Raw genomic sequence first — 25,714 nt, forward strand, 5'->3', positions numbered from 1 at the left:
ACAGAGCTTGAGCTCCAAATAAGTCACTGGTAAAGGAACTTTTGAGATACAATTCATTGCAACTGGCTTCTTAAATGCTGCGCTTTCTATATTGGATCTTGGGAAGAAGGAGAGAGCCCCAGAAAGCATTTGGTGTGGCACTGGGGTTAAAAAAAAAAGATAGGTCAGAAGCAGAGAGTATATAATGTGTTAGAGCTCAAAGAACATTTGTCTCTGGGGTCTGGGGCAGGCAGTGACCTGCTAAAACCCCAGCCAGCAGAGCCACCTCTCCAGAGACCCGGCAGAAAGAAGTCCTGCATTTAGACAGAGGAAGTTTCTCCCGCACTGGGTATGCTGACGTTTCATTCAGGGTTCCTGGGACAGTCCTCCTTCGGGACTCTAGGAAACCCAGAGCCTCCGTCTGAGTCTACCTGAGAGTCCTTGCGGAAAGGAGACAGGTAAGAACTCGGCAGCAGAAGCCAAGACTTGGCTGGAGGAAGCCAGAGTGAGGAGGCTTGCATCTAGATACAACAGGGTTGGGGGTTAGGACTCAGGGACGGTTTAACACAGGGTGTGGAAGGGAAGGGGGCTTGGGTGTATCCAGAGAGGAGACCAAGGCAGGACACGCAGACCGCACGAAGGTGCCGTGCGGGCTCCGGCGCAGAAGGGCGAGAGGAGAGAGGACTGGGGCGGGGTGGAGAGCGAAGCTGTCCCTGCGGCGACGTGCGCCCGGAGGAGGGAGGCGGGGAGGGAGGGTCTGAGCGGGCGCGCGGCGTGTGACCGCCGAGGCTGCGGCGGCTGGAACAGGTGAGCGGCAGCCGGGCGGCGGGTCCCCGCCCTTCCCCGGGAGCGGCGCTCCCTCTCGACCCTCCCCCGCGCTTATCCGTTCCGCGGCTTCCCCTGGGTTTGGGGTTTTGCAACCGGCAGCTGGCTTTTTTATTTTCCCCCACCCCTGTTTCTGTCTCTCCTTCTTCTTTTAGGTTGCTCCACCCCGGCCAGGATCAGGCCAGGGGAACCGGCCTGACTGCGGCTGCCAACTCGCGCCGGGCGCGTCGGCGAACTCCCGGAGTGGAGTCCCGCGTCCCGCCTTCTCCCTGCGCGGCGCGCTCTCCCCGCTCCCCCCACAACCCTTCCCCACTTTTCCCCCTTTTGCAATCACATGGCATTTTAAGAATGCCGGAAAGATGGCGGTAGCGGCGGCGGCGGCAGCGGCGGCGGGGCCGGCAGGCGGCGGAGGCGGCCGGGCTCAGCGGAGCGGGTTGCTGGAAGTTTTGGTGCGGGATCGCTGGCACAAAGTTCTGGTGAACTTGAGCGAGGACGCCTTGGTTCTGAGCTGTGAGGAGGGCGCTGCGGCGTCCAACGGCGTCGGGACCGCCACCAATGGCTCATTCTGCAGGGGCGCCGGCGGCGCGCAGCCCCCGGACTCGCCCGCCGGGGTCCGCACCGCCTTCACCGACCTGCCCGAGCAGGTGCCCGAGTCCATCTCGAACCAGAAGCGTGGCGTGAAGGTGCTGAAGCAGGAGCTGGGCGGACTGGGCATCAGCATCAAGGGGGGCAAGGAGAACAAGATGCCCATCCTCATCAGCAAGATTTTCAAGGGGCTGGCGGCGGACCAGACCCAGGCCCTGTACGTGGGCGACGCCATCCTGTCAGTGAACGGGGCCGACCTGCGGGACGCCACCCACGACGAGGCGGTGCAGGCGCTGAAGCGCGCTGGCAAGGAAGTGCTGCTGGAAGGTGAGGGGTTAACGCCGCGGGGGCCGCTCGGGAGACGTGCGCCTCGCCTCCCCTTCCCTCCCGCCTCACCCTCACTCCCGCCTCACCCTCACTCCCGCCTCACCCTCACTCCCGCCCGCGCGCCGTCACCCCCCAGGGAGTCGCCGTGCGCGGGTGGCGGAGTTCTGACAACTTTCACCCACCTGGGGGCAACTTGTCCCCACCTGAGAGTCGTCCCAGGCGTTGTCCCAGCGAGGGTGCAGGAAAAGGCCAGGCGAGCGGGGTCTGAGCTCCCGCCCTGTGCCGAGCACGGGGTCGCGTGCGTGGTGCACGTTGCCTCGCAATCCGCGCAAAATCCGAGAGCAGCGTAGGGGCTGGGAAGTGGGACTGGGGATGAGGGCGATACATCCACGTTCCCAAGCCAGCTCACTGAGTAATCACAACTCGGACAGTTTTCTGCTTTGGCACAGTTTTCTCCTCGGAAGCCCGGGCAGCTCAGCTAAAAGGGTTGACTCTCAAAAGGGGCCAGAGAGAGGTGGCTATACGTGAATGCTCAAACTCCCAGCACTTTTCCCGACTTCCCTCCTTTCAAACTGGAGACCGAGCTTCTGGCCGGAAAACTGTGCCAAGGGCTAGCAAGAGTGTTGCAGCTTCATGCTGAAGTTTACTTCTGCTGCCAGGTGTTTGGCCGGTCAGTCTGGATTCCAGGTTGCTCTGGGTGGAGGGCTGGGGAAGTGGTTTTTCTGCCTGCATTTCCCCGGTTATTTTTTTAATTTCCCCGAGTGTTGTGGAAACAACTTTTCATTTGTAAACAGTTGCCCCTGCGTGTGAGGTGTCTAAGAAACGACTCTCTCATGTCCCCAACCCCTCATTTACCGGATGTGGGTGTAACTAGAATAGGCAGCATCGTGTTGAACCCTTTTGTGGTTGTGTGGCGTTACGCCCGCCCGGGGAGGAGGGCAGTAGAGGAGTAAGGCAGTAATTCATTCTCCTTTCCCACCACAGCTTCATTTTCTCTCTTGATACTTGCCTCTCTGCCCCTTAGCTCACTTTGTACCTGCCTCTGATAGCACTAATATTGTGTAATTATTTCATCTATTTATCCACCACCACCCCCGGACCCCACACTGTAGATTGAGTCGTCTGGGGTCTTTCATTTAGTTATGGGCCATCTCCTTTGAGCCCAATGACAAGAATGCTGAGTAAAGGAGTAAGTGAACCCATGGCCACTGAAACAGAAATGTTTCAACTGAGACTTTGTAAACTGGTGGTTGATTGAAGTCCTAAACTAAGGATTTAGGTAAATTTCTTGCTCACCAATTGTGAGCTGGTGCTGGTGTGTGAAGCTGAGAAAGTTCAAATTTTGGAAAACAACTCTGTTCTGTGTGACAGCTGATGCAACCCTCCGGTACATGATGGCCCACCTCCTGGCCTAGAACACAGAAGAGATTTTAACCCCCTTGTTTATCTAGAGGATTTGTGATGTCTTCATATTTAACTGCTGCCTGGGATTCAGAAAATGAAAGGCTATTTGCTTTGGCTTGATGATTAACATAAGTAAACAGAAAAAAAAAGCTTTCTTGATTCAAGTGTGTGCTGGCTTGTGTGACAAGAGGCAGGTGGGATCTGAGGCAAGTGCAGTTTGGACTATAAACGACTGGACACCTGCTCAGTTTGCAATATTGACTGGAGCATAGCGGGGACACAAAAGGCAGGTCATTTCTATTTCAGGCACTGCCCTTCATTATGTCACTTCTCCTAAGTTTCAATTTAATGAATAATGACTTAGCAAAGGAGTTAAAAAAAAAAAAAACTCTCTCACCCCAAAAGAGGAAGAAAATGTGACTCCCTACAGTTAAAAGTAAACTTAGACAAAGAAAAAAAAAATCAAGCAGTTGTCTGACTTTATTGGTGCAGCAACTGAAGAGTGTGTTTTGTAAAAATCTCTCAACATGACATTCTTACAGTGGATTGTCATGTGTTCTAGGCAGGATTTCCAGGGAAAGATCTGTGGGCCTCTTAGACATGAACCACCTGAGCTTGGGGCAGCAGTCCTACTCTCCATCTGAGTTTTCAGAAATCCACTGCTATTAAGAGAAGCAAGTAGAGGTCCCTCTCAAAGCAGCATCTCTTCTGATGAGTATTGGGTCTGAATGTGGTGGGAGTGATCGTGGATCATCAAACCAAATAGCACACATCCTCTTTTTTGTAGCTGCCCTAGGACAGGGATTCCTAGCTGAAAGGAATTAGCAGAACCACCAGAAGGGCTTTTAATAATCATCTATCTACTTGCCCCTGGACTTAAGTGCCATCTTGATTCCGGAATCTCTACAGAGGAAAAGCTTTGCCGATGTAATCTAGTTGGACGAGAGAGCTAAGGGGGACGTATTAAAGGTATATTTATATGGCAAATACACTGTTTGTTTATTTACTTAGATTGCCTTTTGGGTGGGTTGTTTTTTGAGATAGCAGATGGAAACTAGTCTCAACCGCTGCCAGTGCATACGCCCCCTAGTGGAGAGTGACTGCCTCTACTAATGGAGCATCATGTGAAGTGAAACCCCGCACAGCGATTTTCATAGCCTATAATTCTAGACTTAAATTTTGCCCCAGAGGGATCTTAACATCTCTGAGTCTCATTGTCTTCTGAAAAATGAGAATAAAGAAATGCTAACTTACGGCATTGCTATATGGAAAGGGCACTCAGAATTTTAAAAAAGGAGGTGGCCAAGTATCAAATGCCTGCTGTGATTAGTTACTTTTATAGTTTAAATGAAATAAAGACGGTATTGCCCTTTCTAAGGAATACATGTTTCCTCTTCCTTTACTGGAGTTTATATTTTAATTTTTATTCTTTTTTTTTTTTTTGTGCTATAGAACTGCAATATTACGAGACGATTCCTCTGGGAAAAGAGAATCACAGCAATAGCTAACATTTCATGAGCACTTAGTAAGTGCCAGGCTTTACCTACACGTGTTCGTGTTACACTTCTGGTAATTCCATGAGGCTGGTGCTACTGTTCATTTTATTGATAAGAAACGAAAGTTTACAGACAGCAGGTTATTTACTTAAAGTAGCAGAATTAGAAGGCATCCAGGTCTATCAGAATGAAAAGCTTGAGGTGGAATTGATGCTTCCAGCTTCTGCTCCAAAGATGTGCTTGAATCAGTTGAAGCTTCATCAGTTATTGGGCTTAAGATGTTCTTCCCCCGACTCCTCGAATATGCTGATGTGCTTGGGACAGCCATGAGCAGCAAAGAGCAATTGTGTGGGCTACTTAAAGGGGAGAAACCAGAAAGAGGATTGAGCCTCAAAGCCCTAATCCCCAACTGTCTGGCTATCAAGAGAGAGCTGGTGTGATATGGCCCAAATTTACAATGTGATGGGGCCTCCATCATTGAAAACATGACCAGCAAAGAGATTAAACTGCAATTCAAACCTAAAGAGTGAATAAACTATGCCAGTCAAGTCAGGGTTAAACCAAAAGTGCATCAAAGTTAAGATCAGAGATCTTCACACTGTGAACTCATTTTCCATTTTAGAGAGTTGAGAACAGGACCCTGCATTCAGCCGTACAGGTACTGAACCCTGAAACTCCAGGGGTGCGCTGCCTGGATTTGGGCAGGAGACATCTGCATAAACATCTTTGGCAGCTTTAGGTACAAAAGTGGGGATGAGGGGAAGCATTTTTTGCCCTTATATTAATAGTAAAAACATAATTTGGATTGTATCAACCTGTTTGTAACTGAAGTTGCAATAAAATTAGTTTCTTCATAAATTTGTTGCCATCAAAGAGTGCAGAATGTTCTGAAAGTGGAGATGAGGGGTGGACAGAATTATCCTTGGGCACAAAGGTGTCCTATGGAACTGGAGTAGAAAAAGTGGAAACTGAAAGGAGGAAGTCAGAGACAGTTGTTGACATTAACCCTGTCCATCCAAGCTCCTGCCTCAGTACCGCTCCCAGGAACGCTTGGCTGTTGAGATCACCTAAAATGTCACTTTCATAATCACTTTCTCCGGTGGTGGAAGTGGGGATGGCAGGGCAGGAATATGGGGTGCAAGGGAAGGAGAGTGATTTTGCTGGCATACAATTTCAGGATTGGATTAGGAACTTGAATTTCAAAGAGTCTTACTTTATTTAGGATGTGCAGATTCTTAAGGAACATCCAAGAACCCTGCAATTAGAGTCTTGAAACTTGAATTTTCTTTGAACTAATAGTTACACTGTTTGCAAGCTACTTTATCTCTTTGGACCTTGATTTTCTTCATTGGAAAGCTAGGGAGCTGGGTTAAGCCATCTCTAACCCTTATTTCACTTCAAATCATATAAATTCAGACCCAACACACTTTTGATAACAACTCTAACACCCTTTTTATTGTCATGGAATGAATTTCATAAATGTAACCTAACTCTAAATTTAAAGAAAATCAGTATAATGCTCTATTATGTTATAATTATTGACGTTAAGAAAATACAGAAATGAGGTAAATTATAAAAAATATATTTCAATAAATAAATGTGCGGTACCAGTACACAGGGGTCATAATGAAGGAGGGAGATTCGAGTACCTGTGTGTAAAATCGCCATCAATGCACAAATGAAGATGGGTCGGGGTGTGTGGTATCATTTGGGATCTGGAAGAATCTTGCACTATGAAGGACTGTCTCAGATGTTGCAGGATGTCTTGGATCCCTGGCTCCTATCACTAAATGCTAGCAGTATGCCACCATGAGCCACCTTGACTTCTAAAATGCCTCTATAAATTTATGAACTGCTATTGGGGAAGGGCAGGAACCACCCTCGTGAAAACCAATGTTGTATAAAAATGCTAATTCTACTTTACCTTTCATAATACTTGTAATTTTGCAAACTCTTTTTACATGTGTGATAGTAGCTAACTTGTATGATTCTTACATCATACTAGATGCTGTTCTAAGCACTCTACATGGACTAAATCATTGGATTCTCACAATAACCCAGTACAATCAGTATGTCAGTATTTTACAGATGGAAAAACTGAGGCACCGATTGGTTAAGTCACTTGCCAAAAGAACACAGTGAATAAAGGCTGAGGGGGAGATTCAAGCACAGGCCTTGAAGCTTCTGATCCTCATAAATAGCCTCATAAAATAAGTGGGTTAGAGATGCTTATCCTCAGTTTCTTGATTAGGAAAGTGAAGCTCCAGGAGGTGGAATTCTTTGTCCTAATGAGGTTTTTCTTCCACTTTCTTGTCTGGCATGTTAGTTTTCTATTGCTGCTAAAACAAATGACCAGAAACCCTGGTAAATTGAAAGAACAAATTTATTATCTTACAGTTTGATAAAGTTGGAAGCCCGACGCAGGTCTCATTGAGCTAAATTTAAGCAAGGTGTCTGTAGGGCTTGCATTCCTTTCTGGAGACCCTAGGAGAGAAGTTGTTTCCTTGCCTTTCCCAGAAGCTTCTGGCTCATGGCTCCCTTCCATGTTTAAGCCTGGGATACCAGTTTGAACCCTTCTCAGCTCTAATCCCTCCAACCTCTATTCTGCCTCCCTCTTGCATTTGAAAGGACCCTGGTGATTACATTGGACACATCCAGATAATCCAGGATAATCTCTCCGTTTAAAGTGAAATGATTACAACCCTAATTCAATTTGCAACCCTAATTCCCCTTTGCCATGTAAGGTAACACATTCAGGGATCTGGAGACTAGGATGTGGGCATCTTTGGGGGGGGGCATTTTTCTGCTGCCACATCTGGTTTGCTGAAGTTGTAATGGTCCAGAGTTCCCAGGTAGGACCTAAAGAATATTCTGAACCACAGTACAGAATCACTTCCTGTCTCATTGCAAAGGAGTCCCTCATTTATTCATCTACTTACCCATCTAACAAGTTGTTTACTCAGTGTCTTCCATGTGCCACGTACCACTAGGGGACTGCCCTCAAGAAGCAACATTTTAGTGACAGACACAGATAAGCACCTTGCAGGCAACTACAAGTGTAAAAAGTGCTATGTCCAGAGATTAGGGGATGCTGTGGTGGCCTGCGGGAAGGGCAGCTGGCCCAGTCTTGGGCTGTGGGAGGCAAGTGCCTCGGGGCGGCCCCGAAAAAGAGCTTGGGCATCAGCTGGAGCTCAGTGTGGCCAGGCGGGCAGAATGTGACCTTCAGGCCTCACTGAAGGGCAGGAAGGAAAAAAGACCAGAGAATTGAGCAGGAGGTGTCAAGGCTGTAGGCCTTGTTGCAAAGTTGGATTTCACGCTGAGAGTGAAGTGTTTTAAACAGGGAAATGTCACGCTCAGTTTCACATTTCAAGAAGCCAACTCTCTAGAGCTGTGCTTCTAGCATGCAGTTGGCAAGGCTCTTGTGAAATGACCAGCTCCCTGTGCCCACCCAGCCGCCCTGCTGCGCAGCCACTATATGTAGGAGAATTACATGCAAGGGGCACCTACCTGAACAAAGCTTAGGTCTGTGAAGTGGCTTCACCCACAGTATGATTTTATCATCAGGTCAACCCTTTGCGGATGCTTGGACAGGTGTTAGGATCCCCCTTCTGTACAGGAGAGAGAAATGCTGGAGGTTAGATGACCCTGACAATGAGGGGGCAGGGAAATCAGGGTATCTAACACCCCAGCAGGCTCCTCCTGCTGCGTATTACACGAACAAACACAAGATATCGTGCGGGGAACAAAAACAGGTCTCAGAGGAGTAAGGCCTCTGGTTCCAGGAGTCTTACTTGAGATTAGTAAGACAAATCGTGTGATTTTTTTTCCCCAGTGTATGTAGCATAGTACCTGGCAGACATTAGGCTGTTAAAATGTGTTAGAAAGGAAAAAAATGACAGGACAGATGGATGGGAGAAAGGAGGGAAGTGGGGGGCAGGAGAGAAGGAATATGGGGATTTAGCGACCGTTTTTTATGACTCCCATCCTCTGCCACTCATGCTGTTGGACCACGGGATAAACATTTGGCATCCGATAATGAAACATTTGCCCTTAGAGAAGAGGAATGAAGGCGGGCTTTTATAAACCTAGGACGCACTTAACATAGACCAGTCTTGAAAGACCATTGACGAAAGAGAAGCCAGACACAATTTTAAAAGTTATCAGGAAAATGTGATTATCCTTTTAATGTTTTTTAGTGTTATATTTATAATCACCTTTCCTTTGCTCCCCTGGGGCTCAGGGACCTACATGTCGGAGTAAGTAAAAATATAAGGATGCTTCCTACCTGAGGAGATTGAAGCTGTCTACTTAGATATTTTAATTGTTTCTTTTTTAAGCTTAGGTATCAGCCTGAGAATTCAGACCGTGTTGCTTAAGTGAAGCTGATCAGACTGGTCCTTCAATTCCTTCTTTCTGCTGGGGTGGGAGCCGCTCTTTTTGTTCAGTGGTGCATTTTAGCCGTCACCCCATGGAGTGTGTATCAAAAATAATTCACTGCACACAGCTCCACGTTGGTGTGAAAGACATCTAACAAAAAGCTATCAGTGCTCTGTTTGGCGAAGGGAAGTTATTCTCTGGCGGCTAGTGGCCTGCTAACAAGTCTGCTTCCAATTGTGCATCTCAAAGCAGTTAATGTTAAAGAAAAGCCAGAATTTTCCCCGTGTTCATAACTAGTGTTTTATATACCAAACCTCATTACCCACTTCACTGGCTTTGATCTGTAATAATGCTTGCCTTGAGCTCTGGCCTGCAGAGTGAGACTTAAGAGAAAATATGTAACGTGCCTCGCTAAGTCAGTGTCCTAAGAAGCCCATGCAAATGAGCCCCATTCCCAGCGCGGAACAGATAAAATGGAGAAGTTCCTGATTAACAGTGATTATCATGCAGATTAAAAGGTGACCCGTACTTTAGCTCAGTGTTTTTTAAAACGACTTCTCCTCCCTGTGTACTGAAGCATCGTTCTTAGCATGTTAATAAACGCAGGAGGCTCTGTCCAAAATTTAATGGGTTGCTGAGGATTACTGTAATTGACATGTCCAGCTTATGTGCATTGCTGTTCAAACTACCATTGTTTCTTCCTGTCACAATTTTTTTTCTTTTCTTTTTTCTTTTTTTTTTTTTTTCCTTTCTCCCTTAACGGAGGCACTGGGGATTGAACCCAGGACTTTGTGCATGCCAAGCATGCCCCTACCACTGAGCTATACACCCCCCTCAACCTGTTGCAATTTTTGTTTTTTCCTCAAAGTGATAAAAAAACAGTGGTTCAGAGAGTGGGTCTTTGATTTATCCTGTCTGGGCTTGAATGCACACACGACCTCTTTCTAGTTGTGTGATCTTGTGCAAGTTGCTTAACTACAAGCTTCAGTTTCTCAATCGGCAGTTTCATTGAGAGGAGTAGGGTGATTATGTATGTAAAATGGTTAGCTCATTGCCTGGAACATAGTCTGCACTAAATAATTACTGACGATGTAATATGTCACATCTCAGGCTTAGCTAAGTATGATTTTCGGATCGAGGGTTCAATCATGTAAGTTAAATGAAGGGTTCAGTCGTATGTTTTATAAAGCCTTTTAGGGGCATAAGGGACAGCCTGGGATTTGCCATGTTAGGGAACTGAACTGTGTAACTGATGGCCTGGGAGGGTTGGTTTCCTTGCAGGGGTGAGTTAAGATCCCACAAGGGTGTATTTCATTGATGATTTTTAGCAGCAGCAGATGTTTTCCATCAACCAAACCACAGTGTAGGCTGCTGTGGTTTTCAGTGGGCAAATGTGCACTATCTCAAAATGCTGGTAGGCAGGAACGTGCAGAAGGGAGTTTTGTGAAGGGAAAGTGGGCAAGCAAGATTTAACCAATACAGCAAACTTCAAAATTCTTTGCAAAATTTTCTAGTAATTATAGGAATGTGGAGATTGCATTGGCCCAAAAAAGCCCAAATGTTTCTTTTATTAAAAATGTATAACATTTACAAAATGGTTACTAAGTCAGAAATATACTTTAGCTTTTTTTCCTCCTATCATATATTTAGTATTGTGTTTCATGGAATCCAAGGGCCCATCCAGTGGAAGATATATCATTGTTTATGTACCCTGAAGAAGGAAAAAAACTGTCTAAAGTGGAAAGTCTAATAGGATAGCTACTTCGAGGTGGGCCACCAAAGGGTCCGCTATCCCTTCAATGTAAGGGAAAATGAAAAATAAACTCATCACACAGAAAGGGACAACAGAGCCACTCAATTTAAATTTGTTAGAAGGAAGGAAAAATATGTCCCCAAGGATTTTGAATTGCAAGTTGGTTCTAATAAATACCTAGGTCTGAATTTACAATGTCAGTGTGAATTTAAAAAAAAATACTTAGGCAGATAATCTAATTTAAAGTGATCTTAGATTGGGAGGTCCTCGATGAATGATAGGAGGAGTTATAAACACTTTCTGCAAGAACTTGGCTCCTTTCCAGGCCTTTGGAGCTTTTAAGGCCCATCCCCCAATTTAGAGATGGTAAAATATGAACAACAAAAAAGGGCAGTTTGAATTGATAAGGTGTGGTGTACAAGAGTTACACAACAGTTACTAAAATAATTTTTCTTTTAATGTTTGTAAGGTGGGACCTTAGTAGTAGATTAAGCAAAAATCTATGGAGAAATGAGATAAAATTCCTGTTCTTCTAAACTGGAATAGTCAGAGGGGAGATGGGTGTAGAGAAATCAACTACATTTATATAAATTACAAATAAGTTCTGTAATAATAATAATAATAAATTACAAAGGAGTAAATGCTGTAACAGAACTTAAGGAATATCTGAAGGTACTAAGGATATCAGAAGTGGAAAGGAATGCTTCACAGAAGAGGTGACTTGTACAGGAGCAAAGTGAAATTTAAAGTATAAGTAATTACTTGGCTATTTGGGGCCCTGCAGTTCGAATACTTTCATCTGAAACATCCTTTCATCTGCAATGGAAATCAAGGTTAATGATTTTTCTTTTTTTGCTTGCAATATCCATTTATTGTCCTCTGCTCTCTACTTCATTTTTAGAATTTGTCTAAATCAAAATAATATAATGTTTGTAGCATTCCTTCACCTACTCTTCCCCATACTTTCTCTCCTGCTACCCAGAATATTAGACTATGTAGCCATATAGGCATATTATCTAGAATATTCTAACAGCAGTACTGGCATATTGTTTAGAATATTAAAGTGTATGTATTGTTTATATACTAGAATAGATTCTAATATTCTAAATAATATGCCTATACTGATATTTCTTGATATATCAATTTTAGCCATTATTGACTAAGTCAGTCTGTGTTTATAAAATTATGATCATGTCTGTATCATTCCATTTTCCAGCCAAGTAATGTTCTGTAATCAGGTTTCTTGCAGTTACTAACACCTTCTCTTTTTTTGTTTTCCCATTTGTGTAGTTTTCTTACACCTACCTTGATTTTTTCCCCCCAAATATAGCACTGAAGGTATCAAATTTCTAGCAGATTTTTTTTTTCAAATGTTTGCACATATCAAATAATTCACCCATTCTGTTTATTTTCCTCCTGGAGCCCTGCCCCTCTGGACTGGTTCTTTCTCGGCCTGGTGTGTGGCCATCTTCCCCAGGCTGTCCTTGGCTTTCTCTTGTGTCTTCCTGGATTAACCATCACTTTCATTTTTGTTTACTCCATAGCTTTGCTGGAGCACATTCTTTAGTGGCTTCCTGAGAAAGAACGTTTGGGAGGTAAATGTGTGATAATACCTTTCCTCTCTCACTGGGTTGGTCCTTTGGGTGTGATAGTCTAAAGTAGCAAGTCATTTTACCTCTGCAATATTCAGGGTTGCTGGTGAGAAGTCTTATGCCATTCTCATTCTCTTTCTTTTATATGTGAACTATATCTTCTTTCTGAAAACTTTTAATACTTCTTTTCTTCACTGATATTCTCAGTTGTATATAATGGTTAGTGTTGGCATGAGGCTTTTGGTAACCAATGGTCTAAGTACTTGATGGACACTAAAGGCTGAAGCCTTAGTTCCCAAACACTGTGCCAGCGTGCTCTAGGATGCCCCAGTGAACTCATAAGAATGCCATAGAATATTTTAAAGTTTCAAAGAAAACAGCAACTTTTGTTGGACATCAGGAAAGCCATTAATGGGAGTTTCAACATTAGATCGCCACGTTCTTTCAGTGGTGCCGATATCTTTGCAAAGCGGGGTTTTCTGCAATTGCTGTGATAAGAAAGTAAATAAAATGAAGTAAAATAAAATAAAAACAAGTACCACATGCAAAGTAGTGTGGAGCAGGAAATGAGGGTGGCAGTATCCAACATGATTCCAAGGTTTGAGAAGTTGTACAGTGTTCAACAAATGCTAAGTTTTTAGGACATAAAGAGGTTCCACGTTGTTTGGACTTAACTACTTAATACATTGAATTGCTGGGTAATTCTTTGGGCCTCAGAGTGTCAAGAAAAAAATAACTGAGACTTTTAGGGTGCCATTTACTGAGTCAGTTGGGACCTGTGGTCTGAAGGTGGTAACACTTCAGTTCTAGAATATTTTCTTGTATTACCTCTGACAATTCCTCTCCTCCACTTTTTTTTTTTTTTTTTTTTGCTGTGTGTTAAAGTCTTATTAGTTGGATATTGGACTCTCTGTACTGACACACTAATAAATGAATTTTTGTTGCTGTCTTGTTTTTTCTCCCCAGTTGTCCTTCTCTTTTATGGACAGTTACTGGATTTATACCTACAACTCTTGTATTGAATTTTAAAAAAATTTCTGTCTGTCATATCTCTAAGTTCCAAGAACATTTTGGGATTGGTTTCATCGTTCATTCTTTTTTTTTTTTTTTTTTTTTTTTTTATAGCATCCTCTTGTTTTGTGGATGCAATATCTTTGCTGTTCTCTGTGAACACATGAATAATAGTTTCTTGAAGGCTTTTTATTTTGCACCAGTATTGACTCAGATGGCTCTGTGTACCTTTCTCTCCAGTTCATTTTTCAGTGTGCTACGCATATCTGATAGTGTCACATATTTTGAGATTTGTTCCATTTTTGTGTCCTCCCAGAGGCAGAACCTGAGATGTATATCTCCGTGTAAAAAGTTTATTTGGGGTGGAATTCCAGAAAACACTGAAAGTAGAGCAGGAGTGTGAGATGGTGAAGGGAATGAACTTGTAAAGACCCCACTGTGAGCTACTTGGCCACTCTAGAGCATAGGATGTCCTAGGTGAGGGGTGAGGAAGTGGGTACATTTATTCACCAACTCTCCATCCATCATTTCATTAACGTTTACTGCTGGGGCTATTACCTCTCGATACTTCTGCTGGCATCTCTGTGAGGGCCTCGAGTAGCCCCCCACCCCCGCCCACCAAAAAGATGCCCTCCAGGCAGAGAAGTGCAAGTATTCCCTGTAACCAGCCTTCTGCATGTAAAGTTGACTGCAGAGAGGATGTGATGTACTAACTCAGACTTCATCAGAACCTCATGTCCTGATTTGAAAGCGTTCAGAGGAAATCGTGATGGAAGACATACTGTACTCAGGTCTGGACATTTCTGTCCCAAATCTTTTGTAAAGACTAGTTCAGACGCAATCAAGGTTGAATATATTATCCTCAGGAGAGCTTGTAAGGCAAAATTTTGGCCACCTATACCTGATTTTTAATTTCTTTGAGTGTGTGGTTAGCAGAGAGTCATGCAGTTCCAGTTAGTTGATTGCACAGTTCCTGCAAGTAGGTTATGCACGGGTTAGATTAATCGGCCCAAAAGGGAACATTGTGCTTCTCAACCTCAGTGCTACTGGCATTTGGGACTGGATAATTCTTGAGGGGGAGGGGCTGCTTTCCCTAACATGGGATGTTTCGATGTTTAGCAGCACCTTTGCGTCTACCCACTGGATAGATGCAAGTAGCATCCTCTCCCCCTACTTGTAATAACAAAAAATGTCTCCAGACATTACCAGATGTCCCCTGGAAGGCAGGATAGCACCCAGTTGAGAGGCAACACTGGTGTACAGCCTGCAGCATTGGTTCTCATTTTTGGCCGTGCATTACAGACACCCAGGAAGCTTTAGAAGCCCTCATGACGGGATCCTTCCCTAAGGGATCCTGACTTTAATTAGCCAGAGATTTATTCTGGGTATTAGGTGGTTTACAGGCTCCCCAGGTGATTCTAATGTACAATCAGGGCTGAGAATCACTGGCCAAAAATATCTGTTCATTAACTACAAAGCAGTGAAACAGAAGCTAAGACAATCAGGAGCAGTGTGGCCCACAGTGACCTGGGGTAATCAGATCTCATCGAGGGTGGGCAACTTAAGCTCTGACTGTCATATGGAAGAGACAGCTTTTCTGTTTTGTCTCTGGATCGCATGGATGGATTTTTCCTTTATTTATGGTTTGGAGTGCACAAAAGACATTAAGTGCACAGCCCTCTTTCGATAATACTATTCCTGTTATGGCAACAGAGAAGCGGTTGCCTCTCAGAGTGACCGTCAAAGGTTTAGACCAGGCATGAGCCAAGTGAACGGTCTAGCTTTGTGGCCTTGGGCAACAGCCTCACCTGTCTAGAGCTCAGTTTTCTCATGGCAGACATGGGGGTAACAATAGGACTTTCTTTGTGGGGTGGATGTGAGAACTGGAAGAGTTAGTACGGATCTTGGCACAGTATTTAGCACTGCGTGTTGCATCAAAGTGTGCTGGTTATCATTGGGGTAGGTGTGTCTTCCTGCACTGGACTCTGTCATCCTAAGAGAAAGGAACAGGCCTTGTTCATCTTAACAGCGTCAGTGAACTGAACAGAACTAACTCATTGGCAGCTGGCATAGCCATGGCCCTAACACAGCAGGATCTGGGCAAAGCAAGAAGCAAGCAGCTTCAGTTAGTAAGACTGACTGAATGTACGTGGTGTTGGATCAACAACTACTCAACAGTGTCTCCAGGCCACAGGCCTTTGTTATATTGATCCTTTGTTGAAAGAGGGACTAAATTAACAAAGCCAGACGCTCTACCCCGATCCTTCCTTCTAACACTTGGAAAATAGAATTTTGAAATGGATGTGTTGGTTTTCAAATACTTTAAACATGTGACAAGTTTTATATGGGTAAATTTCATTTTAAATGATAACTCACTGCAGAATTTTGCTCTCATGCATGTTAGCCTTGCCAGGAGTACTTTACTTGGAAGCAATTTCTCTCATTTATGAATGAGTCAGAACCTGATATCCATGCTCCTGAAGTAAATCATTAATGTAGTTCCCGGAATGTTCACATATAGAGGTACTGGATACAAAACAGTTACTTGGTTTAAAAAATAAAGTATAACTATGTCCCAAAAATTGCATGGGACATACTTACGCTAAAAAAAAAATTGTTGCTTATCTGAAAATCAAGCTTAACATGCTTTCAAAATTGTAGCCTTTTACCCAACCAGTGACAAAACCATGAGTCACTAGAAGTAGACTAATCAGAGGGTAGATCATTTGAAAATGGTTTTGTAAAGGTACAAGTAAACTAAGAAGTTGCTGAGAAGGTGTGGCTGTGGCCCTGCTGAGGGCTGTCTCAGAAGAAGAAGAGCAGGAGACGGAGGATATGGTTCCTTCTCTGAAGCCTTTGCTCCTTATCCTCAATTTTAGAGGGACCAGAGTTTGGAGCATTAACTACGAAATGGGTGTAAGGGGCAAGGAATAAGATGACCATAAATTGAGAATCAGCACTGACTGAATTACTAATACAAACTAATATTACCAGTGTCACCTGAAATAGTTATCAGTGGAAAATTGAAGAATTGGCATCTTGATGCCGTAGTTGTAAAACTAACTAATGAGATTGTTATTAATGACCCCCCCTTTATATTTTCACCCTGATTTCTTTCTAGCACATCATAGTACATACTTAGGATATTCTCTAATACAGCCGGCCTTTAATATTCATGCAGGGATTGGTTCCAGGACACCTTGTGGATACCCAAATCCACTGATGCTCAAGTCCCTTATAGAAAATGGGGTAGCAGAGTCAGCCCTCGGTACCTGGTGTCTGCAGCTTCCACATCTGTGGTTACAGAGGGCCAAATGTGTGTGTGTGTGTGTGTGTGTGTGTGTGTGTGTGTGTGTGTGTGTGTATAAGGCATGTATTATATATTATTTATTGGTTTCTTGTCTGATTCCCTTCCTGAGGGTATATTCCCAGTGCCTAGAGGATTACTTGGAATCCAGTGGGCACTCAGTAAATACTAGTTGAAGGAATGAATGAATAAGCGAATGAATGATTGAGTAAGTTAGTCAATTTAAAAGACAGGCCTTACCCTCTGAGCTTTCTATGTGAAGGTCTGAAAAATTTCTGCAGTTACAAATTAATTTGGGCTGGTGGGGGCTGAGAGCGGTGATGAGAGAAGTTTAGAGAGAGAAAGATCCTTTCTTCAAAACTTGTCAGCATTCTGTTCTAAGTGGCTGAGTTGTGTCAGGCTTCAGGACAGTGCACGGTCTGAAGGACGTCCCGATGTCTCTCCAGCTTCTTGCTAACTGCCAGTGAGTTAGCAAGAACTTAATCCTGACTTCACCAGCCGTTTCCTCCTTCCTCTGGTTTGTTTCATGAAGGGAAACAAGCACATGAGAAGAAAATGTCATTTCCTGGATCTTACCCCTATGATTGCCATAACTAAACCACTTGCAGGACTTTTTTCCTTTCCACAGCATTAAAAAAAAAAATAAAAGATGGTTTTTGACCTATATTAAAAAGAAGTTGAAGCATATATTTATCATTGAGAAAGACACTGTGAGCTAGTCACATTTACGAAAGTTCTTTCATGTGCTTCAAATAACAAATAGATGAAGATGAAAAAAAAACTTTAATAATTTTTTCGTTCCTTGGCAGCAGCATTAAAATTCAGATTAAATCTTTGATTGTTAATGTGTTCTAGAATCTTCTAAATAGGATTTTTTTTAATCACCTTGGGAAAAAAAAATCTGTATTTGACTAGTTAAAACAATGTAGGGTTTGACGTTAAGTAGGCTGATTTGCAGTTGCACAACTCCCTGGACCCTCACTGCGTCAATCTTCATAATTCTAGTTCTCAGAAGCCAAGGACTCAGGAAGGAAAAAAAATTTTTTTGAACCAGAGTCAGTCCCTTGAGTGGAACATTTGACAGATTATATGCTGATACGTTACCTTTGGGAAAAGCATTTCTTCAGGGGCAGTTGGTGTCCTCTCTCTTGGATCTCAATTCACCTTATCTTTTCAGCAAGCGTGATTAGAAGTGGTCACTGCAGTCGCCATGGAAAAAGCTACCAGGAGGTTATCATATTTAATGTTTCAGAAAACTTGCTTTTGAAGGCGATGACAGTATTTCTTAATCACTGTGCCGCTGGGCAAGCACAGGTGTGTTGCTTTCTGTTACATCAGTCTATCCTTAGGACATGATGTTGTTCTTTGAAAGTATTTGGCTCTCCTTCCACTGCTTTTTCCTCCCACCCCCTCTTTATGCCAAAGAAGGTACATTTCCCAGACGTACTCTCCACACCGAGCAAGGTATTCTTTCAGAAATTCTGGGTGATTTTTTTTTTTTAACTCAGTCCATTCCAGTTGCATCTTCAAGCTCATGATGCGTGTTTCTCATTCAGTTTTGGTCTGCACTCACTGACAGAGCATCTCCCATGTACTGAGCATTATGGCGGGTTCCATAGGTCAAAACAAGTCCTCCAGGGGCTTACAGTCCACTCAGGGAAAAGACCTACATACAGAGTAGCCACGTCCTGTGCTTTTCTTCCGTTAGAAATTGTCTTGCACCGAGTCAGGGAAAACCGTGGTGTAAACAGACGTTTCACAGAGTTTCATCTCAGTAATAAAAAGGGTGGGTGGGAATTGTATTTCAGTCAGTTTTGGCTACATTCAAAGTATGAGTGTTGAAAGACAAGTGAGGGAGACGCAGAGGACTCCTTGATGTGAGTCAGTTAAGAAACGTTTTGTAAAACCAGCTACCTTTTAATTTTAACTGCAGGATACAACCCCCAATCTTCAGTCTGCCCTCAGAACCTGCTACAGTTTTAGCCTCAGCCCTACTTTCTTCTTCCCACATGAATACTACGCTTTAGCTAAAGTCTTCTTCTTACCGCCTAAAAACACTGTACAGTAAAGGATCTGCTACTGATAACTTGGCTAGCTTCTGGCAATTAGTAAATATTTGGAGAATGAAAAAAAATCAATATGAATGTATGTATTTCCTCTCCCATGCTATTTTTTAATACCATTTTTCACAGCATTCTACATTAGGAATATTTCAATTCTGGATTTCTGAGAGAGAGAGAGAGAGAAAGAGAAAGACAGAAAGGGAAAGGGAGAGAGAGAGATTGGAAATCTGACTGGTGTGACTTAAGACTTGGTCAGGTGTCTCTCCTTTGTCCAGACAGCTGTGTCCAGGAAATCAGGCCACATGGCCAGGTGCTCACCACTCAGCGGGGATTCTGAACGTACTTTTGGAAAGGGTGTCATGAGTATGACTTGCCATACTTAAAAAAAATTTTTTTTTTTAGATTTTTATTGAAGTATAGTTGATTTACAATGTTGTGTTAGTTTCTGGTGTACAGCATAGTAATTCAGTTATACATATATATGTTCTTTTTCATATTCTTTTTAATTATAGAATATTACTTGCTACTGAACATAGTTCCCTGTGCCATACAGTAGGACCTTGTTGTTTATCTGTTCTGTATATAGTAGTTTGTACCTGCTAATCCCAAACTCCTAATTTATCCCTTACCCCTTTTCCCCTTTGGTAACCATACGTTTGTTTTCTATGTCAGTAAGTCTGTTTCTGTTTTGTAAATAAGTTTATTTGTGACTTGCCCTACTTCTGAATAGCTTAAGGAGCAGAGTTCATTGAGAGACTGTAGTGGATCAGGTGTCTGGAAGGGGCAGGAGGGAACCAGGGGTTAGCTGAGTTTTCTTCTTTGCCCCTGTAGTTGGACAGAGGTTGAAGGAGTGGCCAGAAGTGGAAAGAGTTACAAAGGAAGTGGTATTTTCAGGGGAAAGCCAGGCTTCCGTCAGGGCAAGTAGGCAGAGGAGGGAGCGTTTAAGAAAAGATTAAAGATAAGGAGAAATAATTTGTTTCATAAGTAAAATGTTTTCATAATTTTTCATAATTCATTTTATTTTATACTTTAATTATGCGTATTTGCATAATTTTTTCTCATTATCTCATTATGATTAGATATGCATTTACTGAATACACGAGACCAGGTCTGCATTGTGTAACATTGCTTTTATTTTAAATGATGCATTCCAATTCCAAACAGGAATGCTATAAATGTAAGGAAAGTAAGTCACTTTTAGGTTGAGATTTACCCATGATTGTTGAATGACTCAGTAAACAGTGAGTGTGTGAATGAGTGAGTTAGTGAAAACAAAGAACTAATGAAGAAGTGGGTATATTTGGAAAACTTCAGTTTATGTAATTTACCCTTGTGAGAAGTACTTACTGTTCTCTACTCATTTGCTGCCAGAGCTTGTTTTCAAAATTAACCCAGAATAATTGTCCCAAGTTAGACAGACACATTTGCAAAAGCTTTTTAGGCAAATAGGCCATTGCGTATTACAGGAGAACTATTGATTAGATAAACCAAATAAGAGGAAAAATTTTCCCTTGTAAACTTCCTGTGAAGTGTCCTTCCTGGAGAGACCTTTACAAGAGGAGCTGAGTGGAAATCAAAGGGAAACTTGTTACCCTTGCTTTTCTTTCTGAGTGAAAAGCAAAAAGGTAAATATCATGGTCAAATGGAAAAGTAAATTGGATTTTAAATTTTTATGTGTGTTTCCCCAGTTTGAGGTGCTCAGGCTTCATTCAGCTGTGCAGTTGAAATTGACAAGACCCCTTAAAATGTGACATAGCCACGTGAGGGTTGAACCTTTCAGCATGGCTACTGGGTGGATGCCTTTAGGTGACTGAATGATGACTTTGGCGTATAACATTTGTTGTGTTTATATATGTATATAAACGTAAGCGTATGTATTTATAATTTAAATTAGCACTTCTTCCTCTGATGCTACAGCAACCTAGAGCATGTATTCATTTAGAGGAGATAATGTTATGGTTAGCGTTTCCATTTTATTTAGTCAAGGGTCTAACTATAGGTAAGTTAAAGTGAGTGTCTTCTTTCAATCCCTTTTTCCAATTGATTTTAATTTTTACTGAGGCATATTCCTAGAAAAAGGAAATCTTCAGTAAACCCTGCAAATCTTTGCAGGAAGGCCAAGGATTTGGCCATCACCTGGCATAAAGGGTTGAGTTATGTCCCCCTTAATATTTGTATGTTGAAGTCCTAATCCCCAGTACCTCAGAAGGTAACCTTAGTTGGACATTGAGTTGCTGCAGGTGTAATTAGTTACGGTGAGGTCACCCTGGAGTAGGGCGAGCCCTTGCAGTGGCACTGGTATCCTTATAAAAAGGGAAAACCTGGACATGCAGCCATACCTCGGAGGAGGACCATGTCAGAGACACAGGGAGGGGACAGTTGTCTAAAAGCCAGAGAGAGAGGCCCAGAACAGAGCCTTCCCTCAGCCCTCAAAGGGAACCAACCCTGCCAATACCTTGATTTTGGACTTTGGGTTTGCAGAACCAAGAGGTAATAAATTTTTGTTGCTTGAACTGCCCAGCGTGTGATACTTCGTTAAGGCGGCTCTGGCGAACTCCTACACCTGGCTGTGGCATCAGATCAGCGGTGGTGGCTCTACAGAGTGTGTGGCCCCCTCCCTAGAAGCTGACTTCCATTTTGGAAATTCCAGTTCCCTAAGCCACCTTCTGGGGTTTTCTTTCTTCTCTTTAATGTCAGACATTTATAATATCTAATAAGGCCGAGCTGTGATATAGTAATTTTCCGGAAAGCCCTGTAGTATAGGCTGAAATTTCCTGAATAAGAATGAATCCATTCCCTGTTTTGTGAAATTCATAAAAAGAGGCACCCTGAGAGTACGTGGATAAGAGCTCGTTGGAGAGACCGGATTCTTGCTTTGGCTTTAGCTCTGTGGCCTTGGACAGCTCACTTGACTTACCCAAGTCTCTGTCTTTTTATTTTCAAAATAGATCTTTTCTATTGTTAGGTGATTCTGAATGTAAATTCAAAAATCTATACTACATGAGACAAAGTAAGCATACGTGTAGCAATAATATTTAATAGCTTTTTTTTCCACTTCCATATTTTGCAAATAAAAATGCCATTGGTTCCAAAAAGAAAAAAATTGCAAAATATGGAACATCTTATAATGAATATCAGTCTCCTGCTTCAGCCTAGTTTTAACTAGTTTTCAAGTGAAGAACCCCCACCCTCCTTAACTACCAGCTCACTGTGCAGAGGGAATCGCTTTGAACAGTTTCCCTATTTAGCTCTCTTAGTGGTTACCGCCCCATCTTTAACAACACGCTTATGCTACATTAACTTGATGATCAACTCCAGACGTTATCTCTTCACTCCCCACCACTTACTAGTTTTAAAGTGAAGAACCACTGATCCAGCAGACATTCCTGATAGCCTGTAGGTCAACGGGCCCCGTTAGGAGTCTTGCTCTCTGTGGATCTAATTTGAGAAAAGAATTCTAGCTTCAGTCAAAGGGAAACCAGGGATTAGGTGATTTCCACAGGGCATAGCACAAGATGACAGGGAAGAGTTTGGTTTAATTACTCAGCCTCAAATCGGACCTGAGTTGTTGTGTTTCTCCTCCTTTCTATTTTCCTGTCTGCACATATTTATTTTGAATGAAGTAAAATAAAACAAAATATCGTATGCTATTTTTGTAAAAAGGAAAAAAAAATCTATCCTGATAGCTCATTGTTAATTAAAAAAAAAAAAACAGAGAGAGATGCTTAACAGGTAAGATGCGTGATTCTTCATTCTTAAATACTAACCCAGCTGGTGTGAAAGTGTTAATTGGTGTTCATTTGTTGAACTAGTTTGTTTTGGTTTTTTAACTTCCCTTTTCCGGGAAATTGCAATTTGTTTTCCAAAGAGAAAGAAAAAGAGTTGAAGAAACCATTACTGTTTCTTGGAAACACAGTATTTCTGAAAATCAGATTTTTCTGGAAATGCCATTAAGTAAATGACATTGACTTATCATTTAGAATCATCTTTATCATCCATGATGGTCATAAAATACAGAGGTTGTAACGTGGACCACCTGGGGTTCCTTTGAACCCATTCAAATAACCTGAGACACCTGCTGTTCACTTCTAACCCTTGGTCACATTAGATGTCTCACCAAAGTGGAGACAGGCAACACTGATGTGCATGGAGTTTCAGATTTAACTATTATATATCCCGTGGCCACAAATACATATGAAGTCATGACTTAAAAGGAGACATTAAAGGATATGTCTGCAAATGAGACAAGCAAATTCGGTGGTGGGGTGAAAAGAAATGTAGAAAGAGGAGTTGGATTTTCAGTGCTTTTTGCTACTTTCCAGCTCTCTTTCTGGAAACTCTTTCTTGCCTCGTTGACTTTATAATAACACTCATTCCTAGGTCTGCTGTTCCGCCACCAGTCCTTTTTTCAATAGGTTACCATTCCTCTTACATCCCTAATAGGCTTTGGCAAGGTTCTATCTGTAATCTTCTTCCTCTCTCCTTCCAAAATTTCAACTGTTAGTTACTTGCACACAGCTCTCAGAACCCTTCCTCTAGCTGTGGCCCCTATCCAGAACTTCTGGCTTGCCAACTGGGCATTCCTGCAGGAGCGACCTGGAAGTTTCTCAAATGAGACATGCCCCAAACCAAAACCATCATCTTTCACTCTCCTGTTCAAACTTACCTCCTCCCAGTGCCCCTCAGGTGGGTGACAGACTCACGCTTTGTCCACTGACCCAGACCAGGAAACTGACGCTTGGGCTGTGCACCTGCCCATCTCTCAGAGTTCAGTTCATTCTACAAACACAGTCTGCAAATCCTCATGCTTCTTTCTGTGCCCACTGTCCTTGTCCTGTTCAGCTCTTATCATCCTATTTGTAGTCTGTAGCAATGTCTTCATAATTGGGATATTAGTCATCAGCGTCCCTGATCCTCCATTTTTTAATTTTATTTTTTTGCCAGAACTGTTTTACTTAATAGAAGTTGTGATCATGTCATTTGTTTGCTCAGACCCTTGTCTAGGTCCCTAGTGATTATTGAGATACAACTGAAATTTCAAAGCCTGACATCGGCCACTTTTTCATCCGTCCCTACTGGGCCTGGCACACCATAGAAGCCTGATGAATAAATGAATAATGAATAAAAGAATGACTGAATGAATAAATGAATGAATGGCTCAACAAGTATCAAGCCTGCCAAATCTGCTTGTCTCGTGCCTCCAGGAAAGCTCTTTCCCTCCTTTGAGAATGGACGAAATCCTATTCCATCTGTCATCTTTGTGAAGTTTTTCATGACTGTCCAGACTCAGTCAGTTTCCTCTCAGTTTGTGATCTGGGGACATGTTGTTCATGCCGCAGTCATAGCAGTTAAATACATGTCATGGTTATGTATTTCTGTGTGTGCTGGGTGTTCACAGAGACTGGGACCCTTTATGGCAATGAAGACTCAACCCCTCACACAGAGGGGCGCAGGTAGGAAAATCAATCTGCATTTGAATTCCCACCACCACTAATTTCTTTCAGAATCTCATTATATCTCCCCTGAAGTTCTACAATAGCTTCATAAGCGTTTTCCCCACCTTCATTCTCTCATCCTAAAGTCTACTCTTCGCAGCCCTGCCAGATTAATCCTTTTGTCCTGAAAATGGAAAGTTTGCAAAAATGTGAGAACCCTGATAAAATTAGGGGCCGGGACTCCCGCTTTACAGGTTGTTGCCTTTTTGCAAGCATCCGAAGTTTTCCCTTTTTTGGCAACTCTGATCGCATTTGAGCTGTAGGCAACCTAGGTTGCAAAATAAATTAAATATCCTTTTGCGGGGTACAGGAGACCTTTCAACCAATTTTAGCTGCCAAACTATTTCACAGGATTTGTACTTTGAGAGTAAATACAGAGTTAGGGAAGAAATGTTCCCTGGGGGCTGGGAAGGAGACGTATCTAAGCCTAAAGTGAACTTAATGACTATTTTCCCTGCTAAGGAGTCTTGGAAATCACCTGAGTTAATAATAAATACAGTTGCAAATAAATACAGTTACTGCAGTTTGACTAGGTTAGTTTCAGGTGCATATGCAGCCTGGATGTGACTGAAGCAAATGACTAGACATTGTTAACAGAGCTGAAGTTTGCAAAGCAGCAAAGTAAGTTTTAGACTTGAGAAAGTGTTCGGAGAAACATCCTTTTAACCAACGTGTTTCTGCTGCTACTGCAGATGCCAACTGTTAATTGGAATTGCTCATGACTTCAGTTGCTTTCAATAGTGCTTTGGGGGATACTGTTGCCTTTGTGTTATCTAAATCTGTCCCTGCCACCAGTGACTGGACAACCTAGGGCATTTTAACAGGCAGCCTATTACTTGAGAGTCAGCATCTAGTTTCCTGTACTAGAAGGAGACATTTCTCCTGGGATTTAACCTTCTGTGCAAAGCCTGAACCACTTGGGTAGGAAAAATGTGGTCCTAATAATGTTTGCCAGTCACCTGTGGCTTGCAGAGTACTTAATGCTTATTAACTCATTAATCCTCTCCCTGAACCCCGGGAGGAAGGTAGATGTCACATCTTGTTTTCTTCCTTCCAAGGGCTGTGAATTTAAAGCACAGATTTGTGCAGGTTAAGCACATCCTGGCCAGTCCTGGGAAGTGACCCCACCATTTTGAGACATTTGAAACCAACGTATTTTAACAGCTGATTTTTTTTTTTCTTTCAACTCCAAGATAGCTCTTTAGTTTATAGCTACTAAGTGGAAGTCTTGATTGGGTAAACTGAGCAAGGAGACATGGGCTGAAAAATAAAACTTTAAGCAACAGCAACTCCTTGACTGGGTGGGGAATAGATCCTGGTATCACGACTGTTCCAAATTTAACATGTTTTTCAGCCTTTTGAGTCTCCTGTTTATCCGAGGGGTAAGTGTTGGCTTAACCAACTTTTTTAATCCCCTGCAAAATGTTTATGAATAAAATCATGGTGGGTGCTCTTTCAAGAGACCCAGTCTCTGGCTTCTGGGGAGCTCTGTCCGTCCTC

General features: G+C 42.8%; 1 protein-coding gene and 1 long non-coding RNA gene across 3 annotated transcripts in view; one reads left to right on the forward strand and one right to left on the reverse strand.

The window, feature by feature from the left end:
- LOC116148925 (uncharacterized) overlaps positions 1-2,388 on the reverse strand; it is a 95,451-nt gene extending 93,063 nt beyond the window's left edge. Inside the window, exon 1 of the long non-coding RNA XR_004132515.2 lies at positions 1,899-2,388. This is a non-coding gene — a long non-coding RNA (uncharacterized LOC116148925). The remainder of the gene's footprint in view (positions 1-1,898) is intronic.
- The window catches only part of SNTB1 (syntrophin beta 1), a 199,547-nt gene continuing 174,562 nt past the window's right edge, over positions 730-25,714 (forward strand). The window contains exons 1-2 of one of the 2 annotated variants that reach the window (XM_031439562.2): positions 730-786; positions 960-1,716. In XM_031439562.2, coding sequence (XP_031295422.2) covers positions 1,164-1,716 — 553 coding nt within the window. In that variant the 5' untranslated portion in view covers positions 730-786; positions 960-1,163. The other variant, XM_010990996.3, reaches the window with a different exon arrangement.

The sequence above is a fragment of the Camelus dromedarius genome, chromosome 20 (assembly GCF_036321535.1).
Source record: "Camelus dromedarius isolate mCamDro1 chromosome 20, mCamDro1.pat, whole genome shotgun sequence".
NCBI lineage: Eukaryota > Metazoa > Chordata > Mammalia > Artiodactyla > Camelidae > Camelus > Camelus dromedarius.